Source organism: Pieris rapae, chromosome 1, assembly GCF_905147795.1.
Source record: "Pieris rapae chromosome 1, ilPieRapa1.1, whole genome shotgun sequence".
Taxonomy (NCBI): Eukaryota; Metazoa; Arthropoda; class Insecta; order Lepidoptera; family Pieridae; genus Pieris; species Pieris rapae.
The window spans coordinates 4,535,779-4,558,595 of NC_059509.1; the positions used below are offsets into that span (position 1 = coordinate 4,535,779).

The 22,817-nt window shown below is 32.4% G+C and overlaps 5 protein-coding genes across 6 annotated transcripts; 3 read left to right on the top strand and 2 right to left on the bottom strand.

The window, feature by feature from the left end:
* Positions 1-9: 9 nt before the first annotated feature.
* LOC110994815 lies at positions 10-3,229 on the bottom strand. The gene is made up of 5 exons (XM_022261679.2): positions 2,922-3,229; positions 2,436-2,573; positions 2,102-2,182; positions 1,712-1,964; positions 10-1,595 (listed from the first exon to the last, which is right to left on the bottom strand). The coding sequence occupies exons 1-5, from the start codon at positions 2,973-2,975 to the stop codon at positions 919-921; spliced, it is 1,203 nt and encodes a 400-aa protein (XP_022117371.1). The 5' UTR covers positions 2,976-3,229; the 3' UTR covers positions 10-918.
* Positions 3,230-3,485: 256 nt separating this feature from the next.
* LOC110994800 (ubiquitin carboxyl-terminal hydrolase isozyme L3) lies at positions 3,486-4,608 on the top strand. Its single transcript, XM_022261651.2, has 2 exons — positions 3,486-3,640; positions 3,773-4,608. Exon 2 carries the CDS (start codon positions 3,781-3,783, stop codon positions 4,465-4,467), a length of 687 nt encoding a protein of 228 aa, XP_022117343.1. The 5' UTR covers positions 3,486-3,640; positions 3,773-3,780; the 3' UTR covers positions 4,468-4,608.
* Positions 4,609-4,839: 231 nt separating this feature from the next.
* Positions 4,840-9,256, bottom strand: LOC110994799 (major facilitator superfamily domain-containing protein 12). Of its 2 annotated transcripts, none has more exons than XR_002600228.2 (8): positions 8,786-9,256; positions 8,482-8,689; positions 8,095-8,179; positions 7,755-7,940; positions 7,021-7,318; positions 6,759-6,909; positions 5,251-5,331; positions 4,840-4,923 (listed from the first exon to the last, which is right to left on the bottom strand). XR_002600228.2 is itself a non-coding variant. In XM_022261650.2 (8 exons), exons 1-8 carry the CDS (start codon positions 9,063-9,065, stop codon positions 4,865-4,867), a joined length of 1,395 nt encoding a protein of 464 aa, XP_022117342.2. In that variant the 5' UTR covers positions 9,066-9,251; the 3' UTR covers positions 4,840-4,864. The 2 variants fall into 2 exon arrangements, 1 of the variants encoding a protein (XP_022117342.2); XM_022261650.2 differs by having other exon boundaries at positions 5,251-5,378; positions 8,786-9,251.
* A 757-nt stretch (positions 9,257-10,013) lies between these two features.
* On the top strand, positions 10,014-12,541 carry LOC110994866 (GPI transamidase component PIG-T). The gene is made up of 3 exons (XM_022261756.2): positions 10,014-10,341; positions 10,448-11,740; positions 12,285-12,541. The coding sequence occupies exons 1-3, from the start codon at positions 10,182-10,184 to the stop codon at positions 12,503-12,505; spliced, it is 1,674 nt and encodes a 557-aa protein (XP_022117448.2). The 5' UTR covers positions 10,014-10,181; the 3' UTR covers positions 12,506-12,541.
* A 1,384-nt stretch (positions 12,542-13,925) lies between these two features.
* Positions 13,926-22,240, top strand: LOC110994867 (calponin homology domain-containing protein DDB_G0272472-like). Its single transcript, XM_022261758.2, has 6 exons — positions 13,926-14,086; positions 14,440-16,742; positions 20,344-20,448; positions 20,681-20,858; positions 21,098-21,236; positions 21,484-22,240. The coding sequence occupies exons 1-6, from the start codon at positions 14,014-14,016 to the stop codon at positions 22,223-22,225; spliced, it is 3,540 nt and encodes a 1,179-aa protein (XP_022117450.2). The 5' UTR covers positions 13,926-14,013; the 3' UTR covers positions 22,226-22,240.
* Positions 22,241-22,817: the final 577 nt, after the last annotated feature.

Genomic DNA, 22,817 nt, shown 5'->3' on the forward strand with positions numbered 1-22,817 from the left:
TACACTAGATTCATTTCATGTATATTTGGTATAAATTTTTCCAAATGTTTCACTTAAAAGTAAAAAATCTTATACTAATAAAGCTCATTTTGTATATCAATTGTAGAACAATATACATATTGCTAACAAGGAAATGCGTTGTCATACAGGTACCATTATACTTAAATTTATTTGAGATAATTCCTTTTTATTACATGGACGGACATAGTTTGTGCTTATGGAATGTAAGTAAAAATATAGTTCTAAAGAGATTCGTTGTCTTATATAAACGACATTTAAAAAAATCGTTTCGCCTAACAATAACATGTATTTTATACAACAACAATGACTTAAGTACGAAAGGCAGATAACAGTGATGTCTTAACTAATGTATAACAATCTAATTACTACTGTAATAAAAATATCATACTTCATTGAGCTGCAAGGTGAGCGCCACTAGACATTGCTCATAAACGCAACCGTTTATGTGAACATTAATCAGTAAAATGCATTAAATAGAACTTGGAAGGCACTGGTTAACAGTAATTGAAGGCCTTAAGTTACTATACTGTGGTTTTGTTACAAAATAAAATATAGCTTTTATTACTAAAATATCATCAAAACAATCTAAATATAACAATTTATAAATACATTCAAAAATGCTGAGATTGTTTAAATTGCCCACTTCACCAAATGATTGAGATTTGTTATTTACTTACATTATTTAAACTAATATTTTGTAAGACATTTTTTTAGTAAATTTATATTCACACAACTGGAAAAAAAGACTTTGTCATTTACTTTTGTTTAAGGAATATTTTGGTGTTAGATTGTAAAGACAGCATTGACAATTTAGCAACGCGTTCTGAAGACTCGTTTTTAAATGGCATTCTACCTCCCTCTGGCGAGAAATAATATGGCAATATGGCTTATCTGATCCTAGGTTAAGTGAGTGTTACATTCATCACAAGGATCATGAATGGGCTGGTAGGCGGGCGGCCCTGGGGCCTGTGGGGTGGCTCTGGCGGAGTAAGGCGGAGCTGGTGGAGGAGGTGCCTCCCAAGCCCCTTCACCCACGTATCCACCTCCATAACCATTACCCACATATAAACCCTCATTGGGAGACATTTCCCTGTTGTCATAGTTGTGTGCTTCATATCCCCGATTGACCTCATACGCCACATTGTTATCGTAATTCAGTGGCGGCTCATATCTATTTGGATCTTTGTATGGCCCAACGACATCCTGCCCTCGTTTCGCCTTACTTCTTCTCACGGTTTCGTATCGGTTAGTCATTATTGGTATTGATTCAACTGGTGGAGGTGGCAATTCATATGTATCTTGGGAGCAAATAGTACTATCTGGCGGGTGATAAGAATTTGGGCGTGCTGCATGAAAATTTGAGTAAGAGGAATGGGCGGACGTAGGTCGCGATGTTCTAGAATCCGCCGGCAATGATGCATTCGAAGCTATATAGCCAGCGTTTCTATAAGATCTGCGAGAACGTCGTTTCACACGGCGTGGTGTCATTGGTTTGAGGGAGCTCTCGCTTATATTTGTCTCGGTGGGACTTAACTCAATTGTGTAAACCTGGCGCCTTTGTAAGGTGCCTTTATCTGAAAGTAATTAGTTTTTGTAAACTATTTTTTTTAAATTCCCATGTGTGTTCAGTTGGCTGAATCAAGCAATTTACATTTAAGTGATTTAATCAGATTAAGATTATAAAAATTACCTGGAGATGGTTTATGTCTCTTCAAAGACCTAAAAGCAAGTAATGTAGTAAGTGGCAAGGCTGTAGCAGTAAGTAATGCAGCTATGGAAGACTGTGCCAGTTCAATATGGTGCCAGGGTAGAAAACAGCCATCCACTCTGGCTGGTCTCCATGACCCTGGCCCATCAACCTCTCCCCACACGGGTTGACACCCCCAACCATTACTCTCCCACCAGCTAACACTCCCAGTGCCAAGTGACAACAAGCCACCTTCCTGTAAATTCATATAATGTCCTACTTACATCCTACATCCTCAATATACTATATATAATATATAGTATAACTGTTGAGGTTTATCTCACTATGTAAAAAATAATAAATTTATATAACAATTATAAAAATATCACTTACCCTGTTCAAAGTTCCAACATTAAGATAAAAACAAATTAGAAAAATATTCCATGTCAACCATAATAAGCTCCACAGGGCATACTAAAAAAAACATTTGAAAAGTATGCAATTCAAAAATTCTATCATGCTTTAAAAATGTGATTTGTGTCTTACGATGTAACATTTTTAACAGTTAATACATGTCTGTAAAATGTAACAAGATACTGAATCTGCATATTATTATCTGATTTTATAGAAAATTTCTACCAAATAAAACAAATGTTACATTTTTACAGGTAAACCAACTAAACACATTTCTATGTCTTCTATCCATAAAGAGAAAAATTATACTTACAGCAACAAGATATGTGGTCACATACTGCACAGCTCCAAAAGACCCAAATATGATAAGAAGAATATTTATAAAATTACTTATAATAGGTAACCACATGTAACCCAGGAAATCAAAGACCTGTCGCTGCACTGTCACAATCTAAAAACAGTTAAAAGCTATTATTGTTTATTTTCTAACCATTTGTTATACCACTGCCACCAGTAATCTTTCAGAGTAATATAATGAGGTAACAAATGAAAAAAGTCAACTTTATCTGAGTGTAAGAATCATGAATCAGTCAATAGCCAAATATTTAAGGCCGGATCTAGAAATTTACAATAAAGTAAGTGTATTGCAATTAGACTAATTGTAAGCTTTTAGTAACTTTTTTAAGTTTCCTATGCTGATTGTAAGGGATCAGATCATGTTGCAACCAATCATTTATAGTACTAGTAAGAAACTTTTTTTGGGTCCCAATCGCCAGTTTCATAAAAAAATGATAATTACCAACTCCAAGATACAGACGATTAATAGAAGCGTCCTAAGACCACAAACAGCCATTTTAAAATGTTAACCTTATCGACTTGTTCTAACTTTATCAAACTGCTCATAGTTTTTTACATATTGGCAAGTACCCGTCGACAGTTATTGTTTGCATAATTTGGGGTTTTTGGTAAACATTTCTCGTAATAAATGATCTTTAAAGATTAAAAGTAAAGTTAGCAGTAAATTTCTAAACTAATTTTGTGAATAATCACAAAAATTTACAAAACACGATAGATATCAGATATGTCAGTTGCCCAAGAATCATATGTCATATTTCATTTCACAGTATCACTGTCACACTTGAGCCTACTGTCGTTACTAGAAAAAGAACATTTAACATAAGCGAACGCCGAACACAGATTTATTAGAGGAAAAATAATTATGAATTAGCATTAGTTTAGCGCCTAACCCCGTAAAAAAATAAAAAACTATAACAGTACTTTTTTAATAGTAAATTTAATTGTCTTTCGTTAAAATCAATTGGTTAAACATATAATACCTGAAACGAATGCCTTTATAAAATTAACTTATCTGTTGCAAAACATTAATTGTCTGTGTAGTGATGAGTAAGGTAAATTCAAATTTTTAGATCAATAAAAATTTCTCAGGCTTCGAATACCTTTCAGAGTTATATATTGGAGTACGTATTCCGTATTCGTCACTAAGAAATAATTAAAATAGTAAGTATAAGTGTTTTATGAAAAAACTAATAATACCTATGTACCTTTAAGTCAATCAATGTTTATAGATTTAAAATTTTGCGGTAACCTATACAATACTTTTTATTATCTAATTTCTACTTTTATCTTTAGATATCGCAATGGCTGAAGCTTTAGTTCCACTGGAATCCAATCCTGATGTTATCAACAAGTTTCTTCAGAAACATGGGGTTTCTACTAAATGGAATATTGTAGACGTGATGGGGCTTGAACCTGAGATGTTATCTTGGGTCCCTAGACCTTCGGTAGCTGTTACTCTTTTGTTTCCTTTGTCGGAAGCATATGAAGAATATAAAAGAAATGAAGAAGCAGAAATTCTTTCCAAAGGTCAAGAAGTTTCAAAACATTTATTTTATATGAAACAAAATATCAGCAATGCATGTGGTACAATTGCTATCATTCATGCAGTCGCAAATAATACTGATAAAATCGAAATTGCTGATGGTCACTTAAAAAAATTTCTTGATTCAGCTAAGGACTTGGATCCTACAGCTCGCAGCAAATTGTTTAATAACAGTGAAGGTATAATCAATGCTCACAAAGAACTAGCACAGGAAGGTCAAACTCAAGCCAATCCTGATGAACCTGTCAATCACCACTTTATAACTTTTGTACACAAGGATGGTGCATTGTATGAATTGGATGGCCGTAAAGCTTTTCCTATCAATCATGGCCCTACATCTCCAGAGACATTTCTTGAAGATGCTGCCAAAGTTTGTAAGAAATTCATGGCAAGAGACCCCAATGAGGTGCGATTTACTGTAATGGCACTAGCAGCTACTGAATAAATATCAGTTGAACCTTTTTGTAATTGTGCTTAAGACTGCCAGCTTTCTAGCTACTATTTATTATACTTATTTAAATTCTCACTTTTGTACCAAAATTGCTGAGCAAGCTTTTATGTGATATTAAAATATTTTTATTCACCATATTGAATATTATTTTATAATTTAGCTTAAAAAATATATGTTTTATGGATAAAGGATAGCAAGGAATTATTAGGAAGCTATAATTACTTCTAGAAAGCTATTACACTATAAATAATTATTCTTTATTTGTTATACTACAGGTTATTTACATAAGTTAAACTAATGTAAACAATACATTATTAATTTTTCCAATAAAAATAATATCACTTGAAAAGTTATACTTATAAACTTACTTAAATTAGTGTTAAGTATTTAATTAAATATCTGGTCCTGACGGTACAGTTTCGTGGTCGGATGCATCTATAGATTGGATATCTGAAATGATAATTATAACTAAATTATGGAAATAAAATAAAATTATTCTTTTAAAATCTTTAAGTAGACTAGAAATAGTTCCATTCTGTCTATTTAAAAATGTTCGCGGGAATTTCAACATGTTGCAGTGATATTGAATAGGATTTTTGCATCAGTTTTAATACATTTTGATCCAAAATCGTTGTGAATCATTTAAAATAAAGGTCATATAGCTAATTAAAATTTCAGCAATAAACGATCACAGGCAGTAAAATACATACGTAAACTAAATAGCAATTAGAACGTGGGAGATCGTGCAATAATAAAATCTATACCGATGCTACTTACTTCCAACTGTAATTCTGTTGTGAGTAAGATTAGGCAAGGATAAGGTAAACATCAGCCCCACAACAGCTGCCGCACCACACCCTATGGATAAGACATATTGATAGTATGCTGCCACTGCTTCATCTGCACTAAAATAAAATTGTTCGCTTAATACCTAAAGTGAGTGGGGGGAAGATTGAACAGTTATTTGATGTGATGGTCAGAGTTGTGTTTGAACCTCTTGTAGAAAAATAAATATTAACCTGTACTAATTTATAACTTTGGTTAGTAACGAGCAAAACACAACTTTTCTATCATATCAATAAAATATTGTAAAATCAGTTCCAAAGCAGAGAAAATTAGAAAATAAAGATACGACAAAATAGGGTAAAGATGAAAACATGATGGGGAAAGATTGAAAATTTTCTAAAATCGTTCATATTATTGTGAAATGTCGTCTATGTTTTTAAGTTTAGTGACTGGAAAACCCACATCTGGCTTTAGTGAAAAAATACTTTTATTTAACAAAGATACAGCTTTGTTTGTTTGTTGTTTGTTTTTTATACATCAATCTTACCCCAACGAAAATCTTTGATTGGAACAAACGTTCTCATACTTTTGCCATCTCGAGTTTTTTAAGCCATTGCCGAAACCCGATGTTTTACGTAACGATTTCGGCACGTAGTCACGAGGCATTGTAAGTGAATAAAATAAATTGTAATTATTTAATAATTAAGTAAAATACACGATATACCTTCAACCATAATAAATAACACATTTTTTTGGGTATTAATATTGACAATGTCTGATATATCAGATACCTTTCAATTTAATTGCAAAACTAAAATTTTATTTTAAGTAAAAATTTAGATACGATCTTAAAATAATTAAACCTAACAATACATATTTCATAATGTACATACCTAATACCTATACATAATCCCGTGGAAGTATCAACTAGATACGGTGCCAATTTATTTTCTGTTAAGTTAGTTTGCAAGCTGAATTTTTGTACGACACTTGGGAACGGACTAAGATCGAAATTCGAAACTTTTGTATATTTGTTTCATGGAAAGTTGAGATATTTACTAAATTACTAAAAATAATCGTATTTTGATGTGATTTCGTAACTAAGGAAAAAAATCTGTAATTAAATATTGCTATGAAACAGTAGCACCTATCTTGTAATAAAAGTTACAGTACACAAGATTTGACGAAAAAATCATGACGCAGAAATTATCCAAATTTACGCACTCCAACAACTCTGGGCGGCTAACTTCGACTATGGTTGGGAACGTTAGAAACTGGCGGATTTAATAAAAATGCCAACACTAAAAAAATAAGTTAAAACTGGTGTTATAGACGACTTGTTGTCTTAACCCATTTTTCATCTTTCCCCCTTTCCTAGTTATTGAAGTTTGGACTTATTAGTAATCTGAAATGAAGACTATTTTTATCAACCGAATAAACATAACTCTGTTGTTAAATAACACAAGAGTGTTATTTCTTTTATAATTAGTTGAACTTACTATATTTGGATTACAGCTATGGCAATCCCACAAGAAAGCTTGTCAGTAAAACTCATCAACCCATATACAAAGGCAGATGCCTGGGTACTTTCACCAACAAGATCAGCTGTTAATGATAGACTTGTCACTAACATTTGAGCAGCTCCAAAACCTGTAAATAAATAAAGAACACTATTCCATATATGACTTAATTATATCAAATGCACTGCCTACCATTAAATATCTGATTGTTCTACATATCTTAAATTGGATAATTACTAACCTAGAAAGACAGCAACCACATAAATGTAATAAAATTTATAATTGTCATCAAAGCCAAAGTAGATCCACAAATAGCTGCACAGGGAAAAAATGAATCCAAAAAGAAATGTATATTTTCTGGTTATTGATCTGGGTGTTAATCTTTGAACACCGGCTGCTATGAGACTGCCAAGTAACATAGCCAACGGAACTACAGCAAGGGAACGTGCTGCTAAACCCAGGGTTCGGTGTAAGTATAGCGGCATAAGTACCTGGGAGATATTTACAACTAGCCTTGTGCTCATATATACTCCAGCTACCTATAAAGTGTAGTGCTTCAAATGTATATAAACAACAACTAAGTTCATAATCATAACAATATCATAATCAATATTTTAGTCTGTATTCAAATTTAAGCAAATTGGGAACAAAAATGTACACAGATATCAAACATAATCATAATCAATTTTTCTTAGTGAAAATAACTTATTAAAAATGTCAAAATACAACAAACCCAACATAGCTATCATTTTACTTAGCATAGCCCTGCATTTCTTAGATATGTTTTAAATTATTTAGGTTATTTTTAAATCTTCAAATAATAAAATTATAGTGTTATGTGATAATATTAAATCACAAACATGACAGCTAGCTTGTTGTAACAAAGGAGGTAATTAAACATGAGTAAGATTGAATCAAACAATATCAAATATTTATTGGGATGAAATATAGAATCAATTTGGATAAAGTTTATACCTGATATAAGATAATATTCTTAAATAAGTTGCAATGTGTCATTGTATTCTCTGTTCCATTTTGAAAAGCATATTTTGCTGGTTTTTCTTTTATAGAAATATGAAAAAAAATTGATGCAGGTGCCCCTACAGCTAACACAATTAACATAATTTCTCTAAACTTCCAAGCATCATTTGGACCAATTTGCTGTAAAGAAAAATTAAAGTACTAATAAAATTTTATGTATATTATTCAAAAGAAAACAATTTAAGAGTTTTGTGAAAAGTAGATTAATAAACTCTAATGGATATCCCCATTTTGATCAACTATTACCTATTTTAAAAACTCATTAAAAACTTACATCTTTATCACAATTACCAGTAAAGTGAAAAACAGCCCATGTTATAATATAAACAAACAAATTTGAAAATACTGTAAATCCATATCTGCAAACAGAAATAATATTTTAGTGCCTCACAAAAGTGATTGTTAGCATAATGGTGATAAAGTAGAAAATATGTATCTATGACGCTGATAATGCTGAATGTGAATAAAATCTAAACAAGTGACTTTGTTTAAAAAAGGTACTTTACTTTTATACAGAAAAATGACCCTGATTCTCTTTTAACATAAATGGTAAAGTTGATTTTTAAACATTTGACAATTAAACATTATAATATTATATCTTCATAAGGTAATGATTTATTAAAAATATATTTTTGGTTTGCTACAAATTTTTATTTAATACCTGATTGCTGTAAGTTGAGTTCTGAAGTGTGGGTCATCAGCTAGTTCTGGTATTAAGCTTAAATGAGATATTTGCACAGCTGCCCAACCAATTTGAAATATAAGAATAAAAGCTGCATAGTAGTACATTTGTGCCCATTTATGTGTTGAAGAGCAACTAATGCAGTTAGAGAATATGAATGGAAAAGATATAATCACACATAAAGTTCCTGTAAGAAATTAAATTAAAACTTGTGATATGGTGATTGAGCTGGAACAGCTCCCTTTAATAAAAATTATGCATAAAATATAAGTTTTATACATACCAAAAAAGTGCCACAACTTTCTTCTTCCATACCTAACACTGATATAATTATCAGTATGATCAGAATGATATCCCACAAAAGGGGTGGATAAGGCATCAACAATTTGGCCTATCAACATCAAGTATCCCGACTGCGAGGCAGTAAATTCAAGCACAAGGTGGAAATATACCAAGAAGTATGTAAACCACAAGCTCGCGCATACATCGTTTAAAACATGACCAATACCATAACCAAGTTGCAATTTGAGACTTGTTGATATATCAAGGAATTCATTATCCATCTTGTGTAATATCCAAGTAAATCTCTTAAATTAAACGTATAATCCTTCAACAAACTGAAGCAGCCGAATGCATACATTAAATTACATACATACTTTAATTCTACTAAAAAGTAATAAATATAATTAATACAAAATGTTTCTTATGTTTACAATATTTTTTAATCATCTCTAAACTGTGCCAAATGTCATCTAGCAAATGACATAAATCAAACACAATAGACTATAGATGAAAGAAATCTATAGAGAAGAGCACACAAATAATAGTAATATGTCAGCACAAAAAAAAATGGAACGTTATGGAATTAACCTAACCAAACATGTTCGAAGGAACAATTTTTCATTGATGCAGTCGTCGCTACATATCACCAAAATGCATAAAAAGTGTAGAAAATGTATATCAAATAAGACCAATTGTTACGTAGCTACATTTTACGTGTTATTTGATTTGTGTTAGCATTTAAAATTGATCTAATTAAATTCTAAACAGTTTTTATGAAATATATAAACATATTTTTAAGAATCTTTCGTATGCGGGTGGGTATGTGCTCTTTTAACTCGTTCTGTTGTTACGACTTCGATAATCTAGGCTAGGTATATATCAAGGCAAATATAAATGCTTCATTATATCACTTGCCTTGCCTATTACGTTTCTGACTTTGGAACTTAATTGAAATATGAACAGATCGTAAGAATAGGATCCATGTGTCTAACCTTACTAATTGTATATTCGTTACAGCTGAAAACGTGAACGAAGTGATTTTATTTTTTATATATGTTAATACAAATTCTAAAATTACATTAAAATTCAGTCATTGATGATCTTTCTTGTCTTTCTCAACTGGTTAGGGCATCCTAGGGGATTTCAGGGGAGAAATCAAATTAGTCCATGGGGTATGCCGCCGAGACCATCTGGCAACACTGATCTAATCTGTGTTTAATGTTTATGTATTGTCATTTGTCTGTTGAATAAAAAATTGGAACTGTAAGGTGATATAATATCGTTTATAAATTTAAAATTTATTTAACTAAACGGCCTAAAATCAACTTAAGGGAATAGCGGATAAGGGAGTAATTGCAAAATAGTGAACGCTGTCCAAACGAGTTCAACAAATTCTAATGTCGAAGTTTCGAAATATTATTTTTCTCTTGTTTTTAATATCTAAAACCATCAGTGTAAGCAGCGATGATTTTAAGGAGGAATTATACATCAAACCTTTACCGCCTATGCACTTATATGTATATTTTCAATTTATAACATTAATCACTGGAGATGCATGTAAGTTTAGTTTTATAATTCCTTGTATTATCTGCTTAAAAAAGTAAACAAGCATTGTAATATATTTATAATATAATTGTTGTTTACTTATATATAATTCTTTTAGATGAACACTCTCATCTAGCTCCCCGTTCCTTAAAAGAAATAATGTCAAGGTTTCAAGTTGAAGAGTTACACTTGACTTTAACAGAAGGACAATGGCGGCACAAGCAATGGGGTTACCCAGTTATGGATGCAGCACCAGGTGCTGAACTATATGCATGGTTCTCTCCTACTGTATCTGATGTTAACAATAATTGGAAAAAGTTAAGTGCAACACTTTCCGGCCTATTCTGTGCATCATTAAATTTTATTGATGCCCACAATACAATCAGTCCTAAAATGGCTTTGACACCCTTAGGAGCTATGAACATAGGCCCTAATTATACATCACAGTTTGCAAGATATGCATCTTTACCTCGAGAAATAGTTTGCACTGAAAACTTAACACCCTGGAAAAAGTTATTACCCTGTGAATCAAGCCATGGTTTTGCATCACTTTTAAACTCGAGGCTCATTCATAACACAAACTACCATTCTACAGGTGTTCATATAAGAAAAGTTTGCACTAATAATGAATGTACTAATTACAATTTTGAGGTGAAGCAAACAGTTGCCCTTGTGTATGATTTCAAAATTATAAACAGTATGAACTGGTCTTTTAAATTGTTATTTGGGCAAGGATTATTTGGTGGATGTCCACTTTCATCATCAAGTAAGATTTACATTGATGTTACATCAAATGACACTTTGCCTTTCAATCTGTTTCCAAAGCCAATGAGTATTATTCAGTCCCAAAGAGGGGGAAGTGAATCTTTATTAGCTGTATATGATATAAAAGCTGACAGCCCTATGATAAATATTGGAGCAAAGCATAGCAAAGATAATAAGTTTTCAGTAACTATACCTCCACCTCTGCATTTCAATCGCTATGTACTAGGTTATGGTAAAGAATTTGGTGGAATTGTTACAGAAATAACAAACAGCTATTGGGCACCAATTGATATTATTCTATTAGAAAATGCACCATGGTGGTTACCAATACAACTAAGCACTCTTAGAATAAATGGAGAGGCAGAAAGTAGTCTTATATTAAAACAATATTATTCACCAGGTCGCAGTAGACAAAGACCTTACCACTTAGAATTACTTATGAGACTGCCACCTAAATCAACTACAACAGTGACAATTGACTTCGAATTTGTATTTTTAAAATGGCAGGAATATCCTCCAGATGCTAATCATGGTTTTTACATTGGATCTGCTTTAATTTCTGCAAAACTACCAACAGCCAGGAATTATACCAGTTTACCAGTTGATGGCACTACATTGGAGTCAGTGATTAATGCTTCAAAACCATGTAAGTACTACATGAAGTTTATCATAAATTGTAGACACTCCCTTAAAATTAAAAGCCTTGGCTAATATCAGAATAGTTGGTGTCAACATATCAAGCAATATTTAATTATGTAGTCATCTGAAATGGAAGGCTTTAATTTATATAGCCTCTAAGAAGCTTGTTAAGCTCAGTGGAGCTCAGCTTTCTGATCAGCTAAATCCTTTGATAGTGCAAAGCTATGTTGTATCTCTCTGTTACTTCTATTGCATAGGTATTGGGGAGGAACTTTTCTGATTGATACCTACAGCTAAATTTAATTCTGTCTTGAACAGAATGCAAATTTCCAACCTTGATGTATGGGCATAATACGACAGTGTTTTTAGACACATTGTTGTGGCATCTACCACCACTTTATATTACCAGAACTGCTATTCCAGTTAGTTTGCCTTAGGTCCCATAAAAAAATATTGACTATCTAAGGCTTTATATTAGTTCTATGGCAAGTTTTATTTTAAATCAGGTCATGTAAAAATAATTGTTTAAATTGAATCTATTTCTGTTTAAGGGTATCCAGCAGTCTTCAGAACAAATGGTGCTATGGTGTCTTTGCCCACACCTGATTTTAGTATGCCATACAATGTAATATGTCTTGCGTGCACTGTTGTAGCATTGGCGTTTGGACCACTACACAATATATGTACTAAAGAATTAGTGTTAAAACCATCTGGTACACCACTTTCATTGCGCCAAAGAATAATTAATTTATTTAAGAAAAAGAAAGATTAAGACCATAAAACTTAAAATAAAACTATTTTAAACAAACAGGATATTTTTTTTTATTTTCGAAATCTAAATTAGGTTTATAATTCTTAGATCATAATACCTTAGTAGCATGAGGTGTACAAAATAAATAAAATTAATTTTCCGATATCTTTCCACGCCAAGACGTGTAAGTTACTAAAGGTACTCTGTGGTACGCTAATACCTCGATGATGTGCTGATTCCTAATGCAGATTTGTGTTTAGAGTCCGCGCCACCACTCATTGCCGATGGACGCGGCGCTAGTGTGGTGTACTAAGATGTTGCTAGTGCTAGACGAATTTTACCCCAACATAACATAAATAAGGCATAGATAAAAATTAAGATTTATAAAAAAAAATTATGGACTTTTCATCAATGTTTAATTCATTACCAGATTTTTTTATAATAAGTATGGTCATCGTGATTTAGTTCCATAATATCAGGATCGCTATCAGATGTGTCTTGAATTTCACTATCACTGAATGAAATAAACTAAACCACCAGATCTAGTGGAATATCCACTAAGTTGGCAACACTGGGCGGAGATGTCTAATTTAGTTCCAGGGTTCCCGTCGGCAATGAGTCGTGGCGCGGACTATACTCCAGGGCCACAGATTAGAAAGACGATTCACGCGTGAGGCATTGTCCAATAGTTAGGGCCTGTTTCACAATGTCCGGATAAGTTCCAAATAAGCTATTTGTTACTTATTGGTATGATAAATATTATTTTTGCGTTTCACGACTGTCAGATAGCGCCATACGTCAAGAAATTCGAAGTATCTTATTTGGAACTTTTATCTTTCGAATAATTTATGTGTTGCGTAGCTATTTGGCACTTTATCCATACATTGTGAAACAGGCCCTTAGTCTCATAACAGCTGATAGATATATTTTATTTTGTATTACCGTACATTGTGTGTCATTAATATTTATTGACAATATAATAGGGTGAATCTTGCACTGCGTCTTAGTGTCGAATTATTTTTATATAGCTTTTGTCAATTTAAAATGAATCCCAATGTTTAGACAGTTTTTTAATGTGTTAAACATAGAGCTGAAGGGTGCGTGGATATATTTTAAAATACATTAAAAAAAAAGTAAAGTGCACTTGACAATGACATAAAATTATTTTTGTATGCATTAATTGTTTACATAATTTTTTTATGATATTTTATAATTAAAGTGCATTATTCCAAAAATTTCGCACATTACATATCGACTATATGTGCGTAAGTACACATTTGACATTAGTATCCTACCCACCATCCATATGTAGCATCTTAACTAAATACTAAAGAAACACGTTGATTTATGAGAGAAACTATTTTTTAAACGAGTTCTGGTATTAAGAATTACTTAACCGTCTTAAAGTAGGAAAGTAATACTGTAATTAATAGGTTCTGTATAAAGTAATATTTTTATTTAAGATAACTGCCTAGTCTTTGAACCCTGTTTTGAATTAGCGTTTTATTTAATACGTGATTTGCAGCATCATGCTTCGTCACGAATATAAAATAAACGACAATATATTAATGGATCAAAATGATGACTTACTTCGCAAAATGGGTATGTTGTATTCACAGTTTTGATGAAATAGTAGAGCTTTCAAGCATTAACGTTTATGGGTTAGAAATGAGTGACGGTGCAATTTACAAGATATTTTTTTTTATCTATATATACGCTTATCTCTAAAACTACTAAACGAAATTCAAAAATAGGTCAGTCTTAATCGGAGCGACATACAGCAGCTTTGTGAGTCTAATTTCAGGAAGAATAGTTAACAGGCTAAGCGCTGAGTAGAAATTTTTACTCATTGTCTCGCTAGATAGCTCAATTGTTCATCAAACTAGTGATTTATTCGTTTAATTCGAATTATAAAATATGACGGAATGACTGTAAATGTGTTGTTTTTATTTCAGAAAAGTATGTTAAGTGTCCGCGATGTAAAAATTATCTTCGATTTTACCGCCGCAGGAGATTAACACTTGACAAAAGAGAATGCAGGAATGTGTGCGATCACTGCTTAAATGAATATTTATTTCGTAAGCCAAGTAGCACACATGATAAAGAAAGGAAAGCTATTGGTAGGGAACATTCTCCATTTAAACATAATAAAAACAAGGTGAAACTGTGGCTTTCAAGAATAATAGATTTATTAGAGAGTAATTTAATACTTTACAAAACTGCAAACTTATCAAAGCAAGCAGAAAAAAAGGGATTGCTAAGCAATGAATCTCGATATAGATCCTACAGATTCCATGAACCGCTGTTAAACCAAATGTTTAGTTTTTCAAGGAACCATGCGCAAATTAATGAAAGTTCAGAAGTCGTGAGTAAACCACAATATGTAAGATATGATATTGACGGTAACGAAGAAACACACAACAAAATAACTTTTGAGAAAGGTTTAGATAATATTGCGTCAATGGATACTTTTCATGATGATGTTACGATTTCATCTACTGATAGTCATTCAAAGAATCCTCTAATGTTACAAGAAAAGTTACACTTATTAAAAAAGGTTATTCTTGAAGACAGTAAAGAAAAGAAAAAAAGTTATGGCGATAAATATAGAAGAGTTTTCACAGCAAAAAGACGTGATGTCAATTACAATCGCGTAGATGTTCGCGAATTGCCTTTTAAAACACAAATAGAAGCCGATAGACAAAAATTTTCTGTAACTTCTTTGAAACGGTTTAACTCTTTGGAATCTCTAGGAACTTCAATATTAAGTTTCACGGAAAAAACATTAGAACAAAACTTCAGTTATTTTTTTCCTAAAGAAGAACAGGATAAGCACCCAATAAGACGGCATAAAAGCTCCTCTGAAATAATTAAAGATACAATAGATATGTTAAGTGAACGTGCGGAGTTAGAAAGAAAAAAAAGGGACGAAAAACTTAAGAAAAAACTTCAAGAAGAGGAAAAAACTAAATTAGCTCGTATGGAAAAGTATAAGCAAAAGGCTGAACCAGAAAATCAAACTGATACAGAAGAAATAAAAGAAGTAATTTTTAGCACAAAAGACAAAGAAAAAACAGAAAAGGCAAGCACCAAATCATCAAAAGATACAAAATCGGTCAAATCAAAGTTAAACAAAGCTGTTAAAGATATTACAAAATCTCCGGAGTTAGATTTTAAAAAAGAAGGCGACAGATCAGAAAAGGAAGTTCTTAAAGAAAATAAAGTGGAGCGACCTTTTAAAGAAAAATCTATTAAAGATACGGAAAAATCTCCCAAGGAAGATTTTATAAAAGACAAACAATTGAGAAATGAATTTAAAAAAAGTAGAGACAAATCTCCAAAAGAAGATTTGGATAAAGAAGCATTACTTTCAAATAAAGAGCAAAAAATAAAAGCAAAAGAAGAAAAAGAAAAACTTATAAAAATAGAAAAAGCAAAAAAGATGCAAGAACGCGCTGAAAAGGAAGAAAAACTGAAAAATGAAAAAGAAGAAAAAGAAAGACTTAAAAAGGAAAAGGCCGAACAATCCCTAAAAGAGAAAGAGCGAATTCAGAAAGAAAAAAGTCATAAGCCGTCTGACCATCAAGTAAAAGGTATTGACCTAAAAGAAAAGCACGCGAAAGGTGAAAAGGTTACAGAAAAAAAAGATATAGATAAAGGCAATAGTGGCAAGCGATTGCAAGAAAACATTGAAAAAAAATTAAAAGAAGAGGCATATTCAAAGATGGCTATGTATAATTCTCAATCAAAACCTGAACCTGATGAAAGAAGTGGCGTGTCTAAGCCCAAAAAAGAGGAGGTGACAACATTTAAGGAATTGAATATTAGCCAAGTGAAATTAAGAAAACATTCACAGGACAATTTAATTTTGCAACTTGTTAAATTAAAACAGTCTGAAAGAAAGGAACCTCGGGCGCGACCACAACGCTTATCAGAAATAAATGTATCCCCTATCATACGTCGAGCACATAAAGACCATTGCAATAGCCACGACTCGTGCATTCTTTGCCGCAATTCTGATTTAGAACTAGATATTGATAATATTTTATTCGGTGAACAAAAATTAAGTGAACCGACGGATCTGATAATGGGTCGAAAAATTATTAAACTCAAAGAGTCTCCGAGGATTAATAAGACCAACAATATAACTACATTTGAACCTTTAATGTTTCAATCTACTTTTATTGAAGAAGACTCCCCGAAGGACTCGGATATAAGTACCTTAGTGAAAAGTAAACCTCCTCCTGTGTCCAAGCGAGTATGTAGGATTCTATTTATTTTATCATAGTATATATCTAGAAACAAACTATTAATTTAATCCAAAAGTAAACTTACAAAAGTATACAGGTAATAATAAAAAGGAAAAGTACAAACCGTTAACCGGTCTGGAACTCAACTGATCGTTAAACCGCCCGTATTGCGATAAGGAACCGCCATGTTTCGGGTGATGATCGCAACCGCGGCGGCTGCGTAACACCACAAAACTCCGGTGCAAACCGCTTCGTGAGTTTTTAAGCTGCACAACACAATACAAAAATTGTTTTTATTGAACAGGGGGCAAACGGGCAGGAGGCTCACCTGATGTTAAGTGATACCGCCGCCCATGGACACTCTCAATGCCAGAGGGCTTGCGAGTGCGTTGCCGGCCTTTTAAGAATTGGTACGCTCTTTTCTTGAAGGAATAGAGATAATAATAATATAAAAACTTATAGGAGAAGGAGCATCAATAAAAAATGTTGAATGTATAAACGAGAACAGGTACAGTTTTACTTTGTTTATTGGTTATTATTTTATTATATTATGAAATAAAAAACCAAAACACAAAAATAATTGATTAGAATTAGTGCCCAATACAATGATTCATATACTCAATGCCGTTAAAAAAAAACAAAGATCTTAGAAATTATGTAGAAAATAAAATATTAAGTAAATAGTCACACAATTATACTTTCTCTTACAAGTAAGAATTACATATTATTATGTTATCACAGTCACATCAATTCTCATATTTGGTAACTAGTTTTATCGTATAGTTATCACCCCAAACCAATTTCAAGTATCACAAACAGTTATTTCAATTAAAAACCAAAAACATTACCTAACATTAACGGGGCCCATCGTCCTCAAAGTCATCCACAGAAGCCGGTCGTTTACCAAGTATCAAAAAGATGCAAATAAAATAACGCACATTCACGAAAATATAAAAGAAATGTAACGGCTTTTTAACGGATAACTATTCACACACTGTTATGGCAAAATCCACATTCGAAATGGCGGTTTTCGTTTATAAATTAAAAATTGATGTGAAAGATAATCGATTTTTAAAAGTGATTAATATATTAAAAATATATAATAATAATTATATTAAAAATAATTGAAAATCTGCCACCATCCGACCTCATATTATTATGCATTATATTTTATAACCCAGACCTTGAACTATTAGGGATATTTGATATACATCGATATTTACAATGCGATACATCATACATACATCTAATAAATCCGAGGTATTGAAGTAACAGTTAGTTTAAAAAAATATTGATATACTAACCTTACCTAACCCAACAATATTAATTATAGATTTTTTGGACAGCTCCGGCGCTGCGGGAAATGCAGCCCCTCTACCTTTGCATAACAAAGCACAGGCATTTTGTTAGCCGCTTACCTAAGGTTGGTCGACCTGGGCGACCAAAAAGCCAAAACAGCGGGTGGGGGCTGCTCTTCCTCCCGGCCTCCGAGTTTTCTATATACACTCTAGGGGTAGGGCAGACAAGACCACGTGGATAATCGGGTGCTCTTTGAATATAACTATTTTGAATATAGAATAGAATAGACCGTACTTTTTGAATATAACATTTTGGAAATAAAGTAAAGTAAAGTAAACACTTTGAAATGACACACACTGTTCTGGCAAAATCTACATTCGAAGTGGCGGTTTGCGTTTTGTTTGCGGTTTGGGCAGATAAATGGTTTGGGAGTTTTAGGTTAGGTTAGGTTAGGTTTAGGATGGCTCACTCGCCACAGCCCATTTAGTTATTTCACTACTCACTATTTATTATATCATATATTTTATAATTTTTTACGACGACACTTTTCTTTACAGCTAAGTTTTAACTGTCGGAACATGTTACCTACTAAAAGGCATTTTGTAGTTTTCAACTTTCAAAAAAAAAACTTGGATCAGTGCCCCTATATTTTACTAGGGTTGGCCGTTCAAAGCATTTTTGCTGCTGCAACCTAAATAAGTAAATGAATAACTAAAACTGTGCATAGCTAGTACATTAAAATAATTCACTTGTAATACCTATTTTAACAGAATTTGTTCATTGTGTATTTATGTTTTTAAATTGTCTATTCCTGTCAACTTCAAACTATTGTTTCAAATTATGATGGAAGTTATTTTGAAACTGTTTAACGATTTGGATTAATTTATTTTATAATTATTATTTAATATTTTTCTTTACGTAAATTTAATAAATAATTTGGAAGCGATGCCCAAAAGCAAGAAAGGTGATACAAATACAAAGGTGTGAAAGACATGTTTTTTGCTATATGTTTATAATAATACCTTAAACGTTATAAAACTTTGTAAGCTATTAAAACTCCCGACACGTTAGACAGTACTAGATTTAACTTTTCTATACGCCTGGAGATCTGTAATGGCGCGGAGTTGTGGCAGATTCAGGCAACACGAGGACGTTCGTGTGCTATCAGCTGTACAATTAACGTTCAGTAAAAGAATATTAAAAAGTGTTCTCTAAACAAACAAAAAATGTGTAGTACGTGTAGTAGTTGTGTAAAAGTTCTGTAGGGTGTAAAAGTTCCCAATCTCAGAATCGGGAATTGAAATTTTTCGAGACGAAAATGGCAAATTAAACCTAATATAAAGGGTAGCATACGAGCCTTGCCACACTTTTCTACATAGTAAACTCGCTGTTTTCGGTATTTTAATAAGTAAATTAACCCTTCCAAAAAGAAATTAAATAACTTCAGAAAATACCCGGTTTTGAGATTTACAACCTAGTTATAATTGAACTTTAACAAAAATAATAGAAATATTTTTTTTAATTGCTAAGAAACATAATATGCCGACTACAGAAATGTGCATGTGGTGAGAAGATACCACATTAACATGTCATATTTTATATTTAATGGTTATTTTTTTAAGCACGCACACCAAGTTTTTGTAGTCTGCATATTGCATATTATTTTTCGTTTTAAATATTACAATGAATTAAAAAAAATTATCTAATTTTTCGTGTACTTATCTACGAAATAATTTGGCATAAACATTCTGAAATCCACATTTGATAATGGTTTGGCTCATAATATCTTTTAAATTACATATTTGTTATTCCGTTAAACAGGATCATCCGTTAAAGAGTAATCATCGCGAGATATAGCTGCTAAGTGTTAACCGACAATTAATGACGTTGCCGTAGCTCTGCTACGATATTTAAGGGCGCGTCCACATCTGGCGAATATGCCGCGAATGTGTAGCTTGCGAGGCGTTTGCGATTTTTACGAGCCTTGCATTAGTTGCGCTTATGAGGCGCACCAAACCATTGCCGTGTCTGCACGAGCGTAGCTCGCAAACGACTCGCAAGCTGCACATTCGCCAGATGTGGACACACCCTGAGAGACGTATACTCTTAAAATATTTTTACGCTGTTTTTCAAATAAGCTCAACATTACATTAAAGCTAAGAGAGATTGAAAAAGACAAATAATTTAAAATCGGCACTGACACTCGTTATCGCATATGCCAATTATAATAAATTATATGTATCGCATTTGTATATAATCATTAAAAACATATACTTAATACCAAAATATAAATGTTAATTGATGACATAGATTGACCCGGAGGCTGCCAAAGGTGTAATAAGATACGCTCTGTCGGACCGCTCCTTTATCGACAAAGGTTGGACGATGTTACCCACTGAGAAAGTGGTCCGAAAAGTAATACTTTTTATTGATTTTTTTTTGGAACATATTTATTTTTTTCGCTTACACGTTATGACATATAAACGATCTTATATCGTGTATGTATGTATGTATCGATACATATACGATATAAGATCGTTTATGACGTATGGGCTTGATATTTCATCAATTTGGTTGGCGATTAACTGAATAAAATCATTTTAATACAGCCTTAATTGTATTTATATTATACTATAGTATTTTGCAGATGAACGTATATCGTATGAGACCAGCACATCCTGAGTTCGATTGGTTTGAACATAACAAAAATAAAAAAATGATGCATTACGATACAGGTGAAAAACTAGCTGAGTTTGATGATAATGGAAAGGGTAGATGGTTTTATCGGAATAGCAGATTAGCTCTCGATCATTACAATGCAGAAGGTATGATTGATATGGCTTTCATAAAAAACATACACAAAATCTGAAAATTAATTTTACTAATTAAAATGTGGTCTAAAAATTCTTTTTTGTTTTGCACAATCCTAAAATAACACATGATACGACAAATTAATTCATTGTTTTTGTTTAAGAGTATTTTTTATCTTTCATTTAAATAAAAACGCAATCTTTTGCTACAGCAAAATATTTTTAATGTATGTGATACTTATTATTATTTACAGAAACAAACGCTCAACAACGATTTGTAATCTACAGCAATGGTGAGCCAGACGAGCGTGGCCGCCCTCGTCCTTTCACAATACTCGCTACGTTTGATTATTTAGGTAACGGTGTGGTGTTTGATCACAGCGGAAAAATAAGGTCAAGTATAGATTCTAAAAAATAGTTCGCCTTTTTATAACTGCATAGGACCAGCTACCAAGCCAAACTGTGGCACACAGACGTTCCTACGCTTTTGGCACTTCTTCGTCGTGATACACTTGCAAAATACTATACTAGACTTATATATAACATGCCTATAGTGTTTTTGGAAAAGAGATTTTTACACAAGTTAAAATACCTAACATATAAATTTTAAAAAAATATTAAAAAATAATTAAAATTTCAGGCTCAAATATAACCAAACGGAAGGAGTTATTTTAGATAAAAGTATTGGGCCTGTATCACATTGGAAATGGCATACATTAAATGACCCGCCTGTACTTCAACAAGTTATGATTGACACTCAGATGGCGCATAAAGATCCAGAGATACTAAAACTGGGAGGCCATGGAGATGAAAAGCCAAGACAAGATAATGAAGAAATGCTTGCCATCGAATTTGACAATTTTATAAAAGAGAAGAGTAAGAAATTAACACAAAAATTTAAGCCTTTTCAAATCAAAATGAAGGCACTTAAAATTAACGAGAACTTTTCTTTGAAAGTTCTCGATCAAGCTACAGTATATTTAATATTTCGAGATGGTTCCACGAATTTGAAATTAAATATAGGAATGATCCTGGATCATAAGGAAATTGTTGATACTGATACGGCAGAAGTTGGAGAAGTATCTAACAGCCTAGAACGGTTTCCCGCCAAAACCGATAGTTTAGCGGGCTTGCAACACAGTGTTGCCCATGCTCAACGAGTAGAACGGGCTCGAATAGAGCGTGAGCACCGTTTACGACCCACTCAGTCTAACACAAGCGCCGATAAACTAACTGCTGCTGCTTCAAAACCCTTGCGGCGCCCATTTCGCACGACAGCTATACCTTCTAATCCTTCAATTAATACTAATACAACAGAATGTCGTTGTAAATGTAGGAAGCCATCCACTTGTAATATTTATTATGATACACGTTTAGTTTAATATATTTATTTTATTTTGAAGCTTCTAATTAAAATACCTTAATGTTCATACCTAATAAAAGTAACAAAGTATTTTTAGGTCTAAAAATAAAAGTTCAGAATAATGAGTTTCTATATTAATCACAAAAGCTTAATTTTTTACATATAATTTAATTCAATAAAATATAATTTTATTTTATTATCAAATTGTAACTTTTATTGAATTTTAATTACTGAAAAACGATAGGGTGCATCGTAGTTCGTAATTAAAAAGATGTTGGATGACAGTCATAGACAACTTTAGTCTGAACCACGTCATCTTATCCCTCTACTCTTTAGATACGATCAAATTAAGTGTGCCGTCATATATACTTAAAGTTTTTGGAAAATACAAGTTACTCATTTAAGTAACAACGTAACTTTGTTACATCATAGTGCTTGTCATTTGAGAAACTTTATACATTTAATTTTATATATTTAAAAGAAGTCCCAAGTCCGCCGCTGTCTGTCTATATGAATGCGATTTTATTCGATGACCCGAAATTCGAAATATGACCATGATTTTGTGTCCTTTGCACGCAAGGAGAAACTTTAAATATGGCGTTAGAATACAA

Coding starts and splice junctions, on each gene's coding strand:
- LOC110994815 (XM_022261679.2), bottom strand. CDS start 2,975: ATGGCTGTTTGTGGTCTTAGGACGCTTCTATTAATCGTCTGTATCTTG. Junction 2,574..2,921: donor TCGTCTGTATCTTGGAGTTG/GTAATTATCATT, acceptor AACTGTTTTTAG/ATTGTGACAGTGCAGCGACA. Junction 1,596..1,711: donor GAGACATAAACCATCTCCAG/GTAATTTTTATA, acceptor AATTACTTTCAG/ATAAAGGCACCTTACAAAGG.
- LOC110994866 (XM_022261756.2), top strand. CDS start 10,182: ATGTCGAAGTTTCGAAATATTATTTTTCTCTTGTTTTTAATATCTAAA. Junction 10,342..10,447: donor ATTAATCACTGGAGATGCAT/GTAAGTTTAGTT, acceptor TAATTCTTTTAG/ATGAACACTCTCATCTAGCT. Junction 11,741..12,284: donor GATTAATGCTTCAAAACCAT/GTAAGTACTACA, acceptor TTTCTGTTTAAG/GGTATCCAGCAGTCTTCAGA.
- LOC110994799 (XM_022261650.2), bottom strand. CDS start 9,065: ATGGATAATGAATTCCTTGATATATCAACAAGTCTCAAATTGCAACTT. Junction 8,180..8,481: donor ACTCAACTTACAGCAATCAG/GTATTAAATAAA, acceptor TTCTGTTTGCAG/ATATGGATTTACAGTATTTT. Junction 6,910..7,020: donor TGTGGTTGCTGTCTTTCTAG/GTTAGTAATTAT, acceptor ATTTATTTACAG/GTTTTGGAGCTGCTCAAATG.
- LOC110994800 (XM_022261651.2), top strand. CDS start 3,781: ATGGCTGAAGCTTTAGTTCCACTGGAATCCAATCCTGATGTTATCAAC.
- LOC110994867 (XM_022261758.2), top strand. CDS start 14,014: ATGCTTCGTCACGAATATAAAATAAACGACAATATATTAATGGATCAA. Junction 20,449..20,680: donor CTGAGAAAGTGGTCCGAAAA/GTAATACTTTTT, acceptor AGTATTTTGCAG/ATGAACGTATATCGTATGAG. Junction 21,237..21,483: donor GATCACAGCGGAAAAATAAG/GTCAAGTATAGA, acceptor TTAAAATTTCAG/GCTCAAATATAACCAAACGG.